This window comes from Nycticebus coucang, chromosome 12 (assembly GCF_027406575.1).
Source record: "Nycticebus coucang isolate mNycCou1 chromosome 12, mNycCou1.pri, whole genome shotgun sequence".
Taxonomy (NCBI): domain Eukaryota; kingdom Metazoa; phylum Chordata; class Mammalia; order Primates; family Lorisidae; genus Nycticebus; species Nycticebus coucang.
In genome coordinates, this window is record NC_069791.1 from 1,175,508 (window position 1) to 1,186,043 (window position 10,536).

The window sequence follows — 10,536 nt, forward strand, 5'->3', positions numbered from 1 at the left end:
ATGAGGTGCTGCTCAGTTTAACACAGCACAATGGGTAAGGACATCTGGATCAGATGCCCTGCTGTGCAGCCAGCTGCTCACAGAATACTCCACACATCTCTCCTCCTTCCTTAGGTCTTTGTCTCATCTTTGTAATGGGAATAATAATGCCTAGCTTTGGGGGCTGTTACAAGGATTGATAGATATACCAAGTAAACAAAATGCTTAATGTCAGCTCTTGGTATTAATGCTATTATTTTCAACCCAAAGACAGAATGGTATGCACTTAAAACATGTAAAATGATGTTTTTTCACTAACTTTTTTTGTTTTGTTTAGGAAATGTTTTCCATAAAAATGTTAACATTATAATGAATTTATTCTTTGTCAGTGATTTAAATTTTCAAAAAAATTGTTCTAATTTCTGATGTATTATAATTAAGACTATAAAGGCTTCCCAAGACTAAGAGGTTTGGAAACCTTAAGTGTAGATTATTTCATTTTATAAATGTATTGTAATTATCCATATAGTTTTTAGTCAACGAACTTTTATATGGTTCCTTTCCTTACAATCACAACCAATGCTGCTATGTAAGTCCCTGTACATGCCCCACCATGCATGGGTATAAGGTCACCTAGGCAGGGAACATACCTAGAACAATTTAAAGCATTGCTATTTGAAAGGTCATGCGTAACTTTTAATTTTTTTACTTCAAATAAAGGTGAAAATATACATACTCCAGAAACATTAAAAAGTGGAATTAGGAGGGCTTGGACATAGCAACTAGTAACTCGGAGTGCAAGGGACAAAGGAAGAACAGCCAGAGGTAGGAGGAAAGCCAGGAAACGAGAGGGCAGTATCTGGGAACTTGTGTGCTCAGTGGGGGCGATTTGGGAAAGTGGTGCAGTGGGCCTCCTGTACGCTACCACTTCTCCTGATGCCAACACCGCTCCTGTGACCAGTGCTGTCAACGGCCAGCTGCAGGCCTTTTTTGGAGCAGCTGGGAACTTAGATTCTTTTTGCTTTGTCTTTTCATTCTTTATAGAACTTTGTCTTGAAGTTCTCATTGAGGGAATAAACAATGTGGGTGTGTGTGTCACTATCTGCATCCCAGAAGTCTTCCTGTTCCTACTAAAGGATGATGTGGATTAGGGCCCCCCTGACTTGCGTCCTTAGTGCAGCAGACCTGGGTGGGGTTGCCACTTGTCCCAGGTGCTCAGTGCTGCACCTCCAGCTCCACACCTGCCTTCCAGTTCTGTGAGGCTCAAGTCCTTGGACACAGCAGTCTGGCTTCCTTTGCAGATTCGTCAGAGGTGCCCACAACAGAGCTCATATTCAACTGTATGAATGATGGAGTGCATTAAGGAAGTTTAAATACACTAAGGCCATTTAACTATTTCATTACTACTTTTATGCAAACTGGAGAAGGCTGTAAGTAAAAAGGTTTTTTCAGTACTGTCCATGATTCAGTTTTTTTAAAAAAAATTTTAACTACTATTTTATTTCTATCCAGGCCAAGGGACAATTTAAGAAAAGTTTTACCCTAAGTATATAATCAACAAAGAGGTGGAAGGGCTGTGGCCACGGGTTTGAGTCAGCTTGTGTCATCATAACTGAATCACAACCCAGTGGCTTCCACAGGTGTAATAAAATCCTTCCTAAAAGGCTGCAAAATTCTAAGTTGTAATGAAGTCTGCTTAGCTTCATTTCCAATGCTGCAGAGTCCTCGAGAGTGAGGCCCATTTCCTTATGCTTTGAGATTTGTTTGAGTTACTGTGTCACTGAAAGTAGACCCGCAGAGCTTCAGCTTCTGCTGCCATTTCCTCCTCTGATCGCCAAGAGGCCGGGGAGTCCTCCCCCACTCTGTCATGTTTCTGGAGCTCGTCATAGATTCTGTCATTCCTGCTGAAGTCTCCAGCCTTCCTGGGAAGCACGTGGACGTGCACGTGCCTCACAGTCTGTCCAGCTTCAGGGCCGTCCTGCATGGAAAAGGTGAGAGAGGTCCCCTGGAAATGCTTCTCCACCACTGTCCCAACTCTCTGGGTTGCCAGAAACAAATCAGCCACTTCCTCCGGACGCAGGTCACAGAAGCGTTCCACTGACCGCAGTGGGCACACAAGGACATGTCCCGGCACCACAGGTTTCCTGTTCACAAGAGCGAAGGACAGTTCTGTTTTAAGAAAGACCACAGAGGGCTTAATGAGATGTTGGCCAAATCTGAATGACATTTCCTCACAGTTCAAGCAGTTCTGGAAGCTGAAGGTAACGAAGATGGTGCTGCTGGGTTTGGTTTTCTGTGGCCTCTTTCCTCTCCTCGGCCTGTGTGTGGTTTCCTTTTCACTTGCTGTGTCTTCTCATGGCCTTTTCTCTGTGTTCCTCTGATTCAGCTTTTTAAAGAATTTGTAAAGCTGGATTGTGGCATATATTTTAACACCACAACATTTTCATCACAGTAAATTATTTTCTCTTTTCTAGTGCCATAGTCTACTGAGGAGTTGTGGCCTGGTATATTAAATAAGATGCAGTTAAGTTTGGACTATCTGAAATTAAGCTCTCTCTAAAATGCAACATGCACATTTATTTTTGGGGAAAAGTAGCTAAATTCTAATATGAAAGATTATAGTATATTGTTAACTTGCTAAAATAGAAATTCATTTGGTTTATAACAGTTGTTTTTCAACTTTTATCTCATAGCACCCTTGAACCTAAAGTTAAACTTCCGTAGTACACTTATGTTCATTAAAAAAAACAGTGAAAAAAGGATATATACATACTTACTGCGCTTTGAACTTCTTTTGAAAATAGTTTAATGATCTTTCAGAACTTTCGTGGCATACCTAAGATCTTCTCATGGCACACCAGTGAAAATCATTGCTCTATAAGAACTTAATCTTCCATTTAAAGAAATCAGGTTTCTCAAGCATGCTTCCTTTTTCCATACCACATTATGAGTTTTCAGTCTCTGTTAAAACAAAATAAAAGTTCTTGTCTTAATTCATAAATTTCCATGCTATGCATGGTTTCTTAGAGGACACCAATTGTCTCAGAAAGAACTCCGCTTTACTGCAGCCAGAAGGAACTTGCCAGGTTGTCCTTAAGGGCAATTCCTTCCCAGTTTTTGGTTTATGTTGCAGGTCTGTAGAAAACACTAATTACATAAGCGAACAGCGCCGTGTCCGAAGTCTGTAAGCCTAACGGAAGTGCGGCCGCGTGCCGAGCTCTCGTCCCGCGCAGTCGGCTCGGTTAGGTCGCTTCGCTCTAGGGACAAGGAATCCAGACTCTAGGACATGAATTACTCACCCCTGTCACGCACAAGTGTTGGAACCAAACACAAGGCGGACCAGTGTCGTTCCCAAGGCTGCGCCGTCAGCAACACGCGCAGGAAGCGCTGTTCCGACCTACGCCGCTGCCGGTCGGTAAGGACGTGGCCAGAGCCGCGCAGGGTGGTCGTTTCGCCCTTTGGTTGTTTTATGGTGGGAAAGACTTATTCTCAGGTTTTGGTCGCAACTCTGAGGTGTGCCTGACACGCAGGCAGGGGCACAAACAAGCGTCCAAGTGACGAGACCCTCGGGCGCGTCCACAGGCCGCGAAGACGGGATCCCCGCGGCCCCGGACGGTTCGGTCCACGCGGCCTCGGGAGCCCCGGGCGCGGGGAGACCGTCTCGCAGCCCTGCCTGGCAGAGCCTCGTTCCTCCCGCGCTCGCGTCTCGGCCCCACCCGGCCCGTGTGCGGGACGGGCGCCTACGTGGATCCGGACCTCGGCCCTCCCCTCTCGCCTCACACCCGCCGCGCCGCGCGGAACCCTGGGGCCCCGCCCCCGACCTCGGCTCCCGGCGTGCACTGCACCCGCCGCGGGCCGGCCCTGCCCGGAAGCCGGAAACGCGCGGACTTCCGGTCGGCGGTATCCTGCGGCGTGCGCGGCTGTGAGTGTCTGCCGGAGTCCGGCGCCTCGTGGGTGCCGCGGTGCTGTGGGGCGTGCGCCTGGCTGTCTCGAGGAATGTCTCCAGCCTCGCCCCGAGCCGGGCCGGCGTGAGCCCCGGGGCGGCGGCCTCTACGTGCTGTGGAAGCGGAGCCCCCGTTTCCCGGCCCGCCGAGGCTGCCTTCGGCCCCTCGCGAGGGTCGAGTTATCGTAGACAGGGAGCGGAGTGATTTGCGGTTGCCCGCGTCCAGCAGGTGCTCACAGAGCCTGTGCTGGACGTGCAGCCCTGTGTGCGGGGGCCTGGAGCCGAGCAAGGGGTAGCCTCCGACGGAGCAGTGTCAGGCTGTGAGCCGACTAGGCCGGCTGAGCCCTGCCGCGGTCAGAGAAGGCGCTTAGTGGGTGTGGGTGACGGAGCCAGGCTTGGGAGGGCGGATCCCGTGCCTGGGGACCGCCGTGGGAAGGCGCTGGACGGGACGCAGTTTGCGCTTCTTTCCCTTTGGTTGGAAGTGCCGGTGGTGGAGACGAGATAGAGTTAAGGGGACAGCGGGCAGGACACGCAAAGCCTCCTAGGTCTTGAATACATGACGGGGAGTCGTTAGAGAACTGTAAGAGGCAGTGTTGTGCCCTAAATTTTTAGAAATTCAAACTAACCGTGAACTGAGACTGAGGCGTGGAAGGGAAGCGAGAGTGGAAACAAACAAATTTGAAGTAGGTTGGCTTAAGACGGTGGATAATGAAAGTTGGGTGTGGAGTGGTTATAAAACGATTTGCAGTTTGTAAGCTGTTGCTTGAATGTAAGGTGATGAAGCTCTTTGCATTTCTAGAAACTAATTTCTCCAATCCAGTAAGGAAACTCAACAGAGCTTTTAGAATTTGCTTGACCCATAGTTTGCCCCTGACCACTTGAGTTTCATCGAGTGTGTTCTTAATTGTTATTTAATGGCTGTATGTGCCCTGTTGATCCTCACATAAATTGCACATAAAGCTATCATAAATCATGAATGGGTTGAAGCATCTTCCCTAACATTGCTCACGTTCTGTAGACATACTTGTTGGCCTGATTTTCTAAGGATTTACCTTTTTACATATAGAAATATGTATACACACATACATATACAAACTATTTGCTTTTAACTGTGTGGTTTTTTTTTTTTTGGTTAACTTCAGGTAAAACATGGCTAAAAGCTTACGGAGTAAGTGGAAAAGGAAGATGCGTGCTGAAAAGAGGAAAAAGAATGCCCCAAAGGAGCTCAGCAGACTTAAAAGCATTCTCAGAGTGGACAGGGACGTTCTGATGAAGGATGTTCAAGAGGTAGCGACTGTGGTTGTCCCCAGACATGACCAAGAGAAAATGCAGACTGTGGTGAAGGATGAAAAAGGTGAGTTTTATGGGCTTTATTAAAAAAAAAAAAAAAAAAAAAATTCTGTTTGCGAAATTCTATTTACTTTTTACCTATTCCCATACTGCACCCTACTAATCTGCCATGCCCAACTTTTTATACCGTTAATGTTTAACGGTGCTGTCAGAAATTTTATGTCAGACATGATAGGCATGGTTTGCTCACTCAGGATGAGTGTCTCAGGAATGAATGCTCTATAGGAATAGACAAACCAAAACACACCCTAGGTGGAAGGTCACACTGTTCTCTTAGGGGCTAGGCAGGATAGGAGGGCTTCTTTTACTCTTTGCAAGATCTAGTCCCCATTCTGTGAGCCCTATGCACTTGTACTGTTACCCTGAAAATACAGGGATTCACTGTATTTCATTTTGATAGATAGATTCTAGGAACCTCTGGGTTCCTATGAAGTTGGAAGCTATATATGATGCTGGTTTCAGCATAGGAAAAATCTCATTGGTTTTCACATTCTATTGCACCAGTTTGGCACCAAACTAAACTAAGCACTCAACACCCAGACTCTTTTTTTTTTTTTTAATTGTTGGGGATTCATTGAGGGTACCATAAGCCAGGTTACACTGATTGCAATTGTTAGGTAAAGTCCCTCTTAACACCCAGACTCTTAAAGTAGCAATATCTGTATGTGGTATTTTATGGTCAATGAAGAGGGCAGTATTCCTCAACCTCCAATCCTAGGAGTTTCTTTTCCCATTCTTCAAAATGATCATTTTTTTTTATTTATTCCATCCCTCTCCTATCCCATACAAATAAAAATTACAAAAAGCTTTTTACTTCAACTTCTGTGAAAAATGAAACAATCATCGGGCAGCGCCTGTGGCTCAAGGAGTAGGGCGCTGGTCCCATATGCCAGAGGTGGCAGGTTCAAACCTAGCCCCGGCCAAAAACCAAAAAAAAAAAAATGAAACATTCATCAGAAACACCCTCATTTTTCTATTGTCCAGTCATATAAGAATTTCAACATACAGTCTCTTTTCCCTCTATCATAAATGTTTTCTCAAAGGCTGGTTTCTCCACTTGTGTTTGGAATCTTCTCCCCCATTACATCCTCAAGGTCTGGACTCACGTGTACCCTTGTCAGTCTCCTCTGTGGGTTCATTGCCAGCAGCATAAATGTGTTCTGGGATGCTCCATCTCAAAAAGGGAAGAAAGATTTTTACTCCCTCCATCTCACATTTCTCTCAGTCTGCTCCTTTATTTCAGCTTCCCTTGAAACTTTCTGACACACTTCACTTGCTGTCCTGTTGGCCACATGCGTGCCACCCTTGCCTGTTCATTCTTTTGTTGTTGAGGCAGAGCTCATATAACATAAAATTGACCTTTAAAAGTGTTCAGGTCAGTGGCATTCAGCATACGCCTGTTGTACAGTCATCACCTCTAATTCCAAGACATTTTCATTGCCTTGAAAGGAAACCTTGTACCCACTAGACAGTTTGCCTCTACCTACTCCCACCCTCTGACAAATGCTAATGTGTCTCTGTGTCTATATAGTTCCCCGTTCTGGGTATTTTATGTAAGTGGGATCTTATAACCGTGACCTTTTGTGCCTGATTTGCTTCACTTAGCGTTACAGTAATACTTTGAGGGTCACCCCCATGGACCTGTATCAGCACCTTTTTCCTCTCTGAGGCTGAGCCCGTTGTGTGCACCACATTTCCATTTATAGGTTGGTGGGCATTGGGGTTGCTTCCACTTTCTAGCTGCTGTGAATGTTTTTTTGTTGTTGCTTTGGTGTGTTTTCTTTTTTTCACTTGAGACAGAGTTTCAAGTTGTGGCCCTGGCTAAAGTGCTGTAGCTCACAGCAGCCTCCAACGCTTGGGCTCAAGCGATCCTTCTGCCTCAGCTGTTTATTTTTAGTAGAGATGGGAGTCTCACTTTTGCTCAGGCTGGTCTTGAACTCAAGGAGCTCAAGCTATCCACCTGCCTCGGCTTCCCAGAGTGCTAGGATTACAGGCATGAGGCACGTCCACCAGCCCCTGCTGTGAATGTTTATATACAGATTTTTGTTTGAGTACTTGATTTCAGTTCTTTGGGTAGACTTAGGATTTGAATTGCTGGGTCATAAGGTAATTTTTTCATCATGTTGCATTCCCACCAGGAAATGTTCAAGTGTCCAGTTTATTCATACTTTCACTATACTTACTTTCCTTTTTTTTTTGATTATGGCCATTTTAGAGGGTGTGAAGTAGTGTTCCATCGTGAGTTTGATTTGCATTTTCCCTTGTGACTGATGATGTTGAGCATCTTTTCCTGGACTTACTGACCGTTCATTTGTCTTTGGAGAAAGGTCTATTCTTGTCCTTTGCCTCGTTTTAAATTAGGTTCTTTTTCTACTGTTGGGTTGTAGAGTTCTTTGTTGTAGATGACAGATGCCCATACATGCTTGGTTTTCTTGGATTCTTTTCTCTCCTGTTTTCTGTTTGTTTTTTTTTTCTTTAGTTAAATACTGTCTGATTTCTTCAACTTTTCTAGTTCTTATGTTAGTTTTACTCTTATACTTTTAATTTCCAAAAATTACTTAAAAATGAGACATTAGGATGATGCCTGGACACTGGAGTGGTCATCAGGGTGAGGGTGGGACGTGTGGTGTAAGCAGTCCTATCATTAGGCCTCCTGTGTCAGAATCAGTAGTTGTTGCTCTTTAGTCACCATCCCCAGAGATGGATTCTCTTATCCCCTGTTTAGGGAGTATCTGATGCTCTTTTCCTTGGAGTATTTTAGGAGCTAAGAGGGATGGGGTGAAGAGCGGGGCCAGCTCATTTATTACGGTGTATGTCACCGTTGTTCCTCATCTCTGTCCTCGAGTTCACTTCTCCTTTGTTGGCTGCCCACCTGGTAGTTACCCCAAGCACACCAGGGGTCTGCCTGGCTCCTGCTCTGGCTGTCACCTTTACTCTGAGCAGCCTTCATGTCTTCCTGCCCCATGATGTCAGCCTTTCCCCTTCTCTCATATTTCAGCCAGTCTGATCCTTTTAGAATACCTTGTGTAAATCATACTCTATCACTTTGTGCTTCAGACCTCATGTTCTTTCATGAACCTACCAGAGCCTGCCACGTCTCAATCTGGTTCCAGGACTTCTTCAGAAACCTTCTTCTTACTACAGGTTGAAATTTTCTTTTTTTTTTTTTTGATGACCGAGTCTTGCTTTGTTGCTTAGACTGGGATATAGTGACTGTTCACAGGTGCAATCATGGTGTCCTACCGCCTTGAACTCCTGGCCTCCATCAGTCCTCTCAGCTCAGCTTTCTGAGTGGCTGAGATTACAGGCACCTGGCAGAAAATCTCCTTTTGTTTGCTTTATTCTCCCTCAACAGAACATTGCAAACTCCACGAGGGAAGGCACTGTATCCTCAGAACCTAGAACAGCACCTAAGATAATCATTCTCCGACTATTACGGAGAGGCTGTTACATACCAGGCACTGTCATAGGCACCGTGGAAACAGTGATAAGTGTCTAGTACAAGGTCAGGTACTTGAAATAACAGGCGGCCTTGCAAACCACAGGCAGGTCCCAGGGAGGGCCATCGCTCCCAGTGGGTGAGGTCGGGGACAGGGACACCATAGCGTGCCTGTGCCGCACGTCCCGCCGAGTCTCCTGTTAGCACATCTGGATCTCAGGGTGTGGCAGCCCAGCATGTGTCCAGGTCCATCACGTTCCATTCTCAGTTCATTAGAATTTAGTTTAAGTTCATTAGAAATGGCCAGTCTTTCCTAATCTGTTCATTTACTGCTAAGATATGTTAGAAGTATGGGTGCATTTAACTCAAAGAAACAATATGAGAAATATTCTTATAATTCACATGTGCTTAGAATCTTGTATCTGCTGATGCACTCATTCAAGGCCGTACATCCTAAATATTTCCTGTTTAATCTTTACTGTTCCAAAGGATAACCATGACAGCGTTCTCCATTTGCCAGAGAGAGGGTGATGGTTCCTTGTTCACACATAGACACCTGCTGCCTTTTGTGGTGGCAGGGGCGTGTGGCAGCAGGCATCCTGTGCCATGGGGTTTGCCGTGGGAGTTTTCAGAGACTGGTCTAGAACATTCCACAAACAAGGGATGTCTCCTTTTGTGCTCTCAGGCCACCCTTAGTTCTGATGTTCTCAGCAGGCTTCCCAGAGAGGTTTCTCCTCCCGTGAGTGTTAATACTGGGACTTTCTGTCTTTTCGTTCAGATGACATGAAAATGGAGACTGATGTCAAGAGAAACAAAAAGACTCTTCTTGACCAGCACGGGCAGTACCCAGTGTGGATGAACCAGAGGCAAAGAAAAAGGCTGAAGGCAAAGAGAGAGAGAAGAAAGGGGAAAAGCAAGGCAAAGGCGGCGAAGGGTTTGGCCTGGTAGACTCTGAGCAGCATGGAGAGTGCCACGGACAAATGTCCGATTAGAACGCATACCTGGATTTCAGCGCCCAGCAAGACCAACCTGTGCTGTTTCCTTCAGTTCACACCCAGCAGGCCTCTTCAAGTTTGTTTCGGGAACTTTGAACAGAGCATTTCTTGGATGGGTGGAAGCTGTGCTGGTTTCAGCTGGGCGTTGCCCCGTGTCTGGTGTTACCAGACGTCCACAGTCTGTGGTGGTAATGCAGTTGTGGGTGGTGTTCTGACAACCTGGTATCTGTAGTCAGTGAAGATAAGACAAATGATAACACTGACGAAAAAGGGTGAACTCAGCTATGTTAACATCAGTAGATCTGATTTTGTATAATTCAGAATAAAAGATACTTTGTGTTTAGACCTCAAAGTTTGGTTTGTTTTTTTTTCATATATTCTTAAGGTTTTCTCATCCTAAAAAAAAGACCACATCATTCCGTTAAATCTTTTTTTTAAGTTGTGATTTTTGATAAAATATAAGGAAGTTAGAACATCTCGATTTTTCATGAGAACTAATTTAATGTTCTTCATTCAGTAGTAATACTGTGTGTCCTGACATGTAATGCAGCATTTTCCAGTATGTGTTCTCGGAATCAGTTTCTCTAGATGCTTGGTTAAAAAAATTGTGGTCATGTCAGTTTGGGAGATGCTGCTCACTTGGGACTCACAGAAGGCATCAGTTTAGGAGTGATAAAGTTTTATAGGAACCTAGAGGTAAAGGTGTGTGTAACTTTTGACTCTTTGAAGTGGGTTTTCTGAGAGGTAGAAAGTACCCGGGACATGCTGCTGTGACGAGATGGTCTTCAGCTACATCGTCTCACTGGCCTGCTTTCACTCACATTTGAGTT

At 45.3% G+C, this 10,536-nt stretch overlaps 3 protein-coding genes across 8 annotated transcripts in view; 1 reads left to right on the top strand and 2 right to left on the bottom strand.

Annotated features, from left to right (window-relative positions):
- Window positions 1-3,409, bottom strand: part of IRAK3 (interleukin 1 receptor associated kinase 3) — an 81,489-nt gene extending 78,080 nt beyond the window's left edge. The window contains exons 1-2 of the mRNA XM_053554302.1: window positions 3,279-3,409; window positions 2,757-2,940 (exon numbers count right to left, since the gene is read on the bottom strand). The gene's annotated coding sequence lies outside the window, so the exon portion shown is untranslated. The remainder of the gene's footprint in view (window positions 1-2,756; window positions 2,941-3,278) is intronic.
- Window positions 1,164-2,206, bottom strand: LOC128560816 (bis(5'-adenosyl)-triphosphatase). The gene has a single exon (XM_053554306.1). The coding sequence runs from the start codon at window positions 2,204-2,206 to the stop codon at window positions 1,757-1,759; it is 450 nt and encodes a 149-aa protein (XP_053410281.1). The 3' UTR covers window positions 1,164-1,756.
- Window positions 2,164-10,051, top strand: LLPH (LLP homolog, long-term synaptic facilitation factor). 6 transcript variants are annotated; one of them, XM_053554309.1, is made up of 3 exons: window positions 2,164-2,240; window positions 5,065-5,276; window positions 9,490-10,051. In XM_053554309.1, exons 2-3 carry the CDS (start codon window positions 5,072-5,074, stop codon window positions 9,657-9,659), a joined length of 375 nt encoding a protein of 124 aa, XP_053410284.1. In that variant the 5' UTR covers window positions 2,164-2,240; window positions 5,065-5,071; the 3' UTR covers window positions 9,660-10,051. The 6 variants fall into 6 exon arrangements, with proteins under 6 accessions (XP_053410284.1, XP_053410283.1, XP_053410285.1 ...); XM_053554308.1 differs by lacking the exon at window positions 2,164-2,240 and adding an exon at window positions 3,259-3,394; XM_053554310.1 differs by lacking the exon at window positions 2,164-2,240 and adding an exon at window positions 3,259-3,390.
- Window positions 10,052-10,536: the final 485 nt, after the last annotated feature.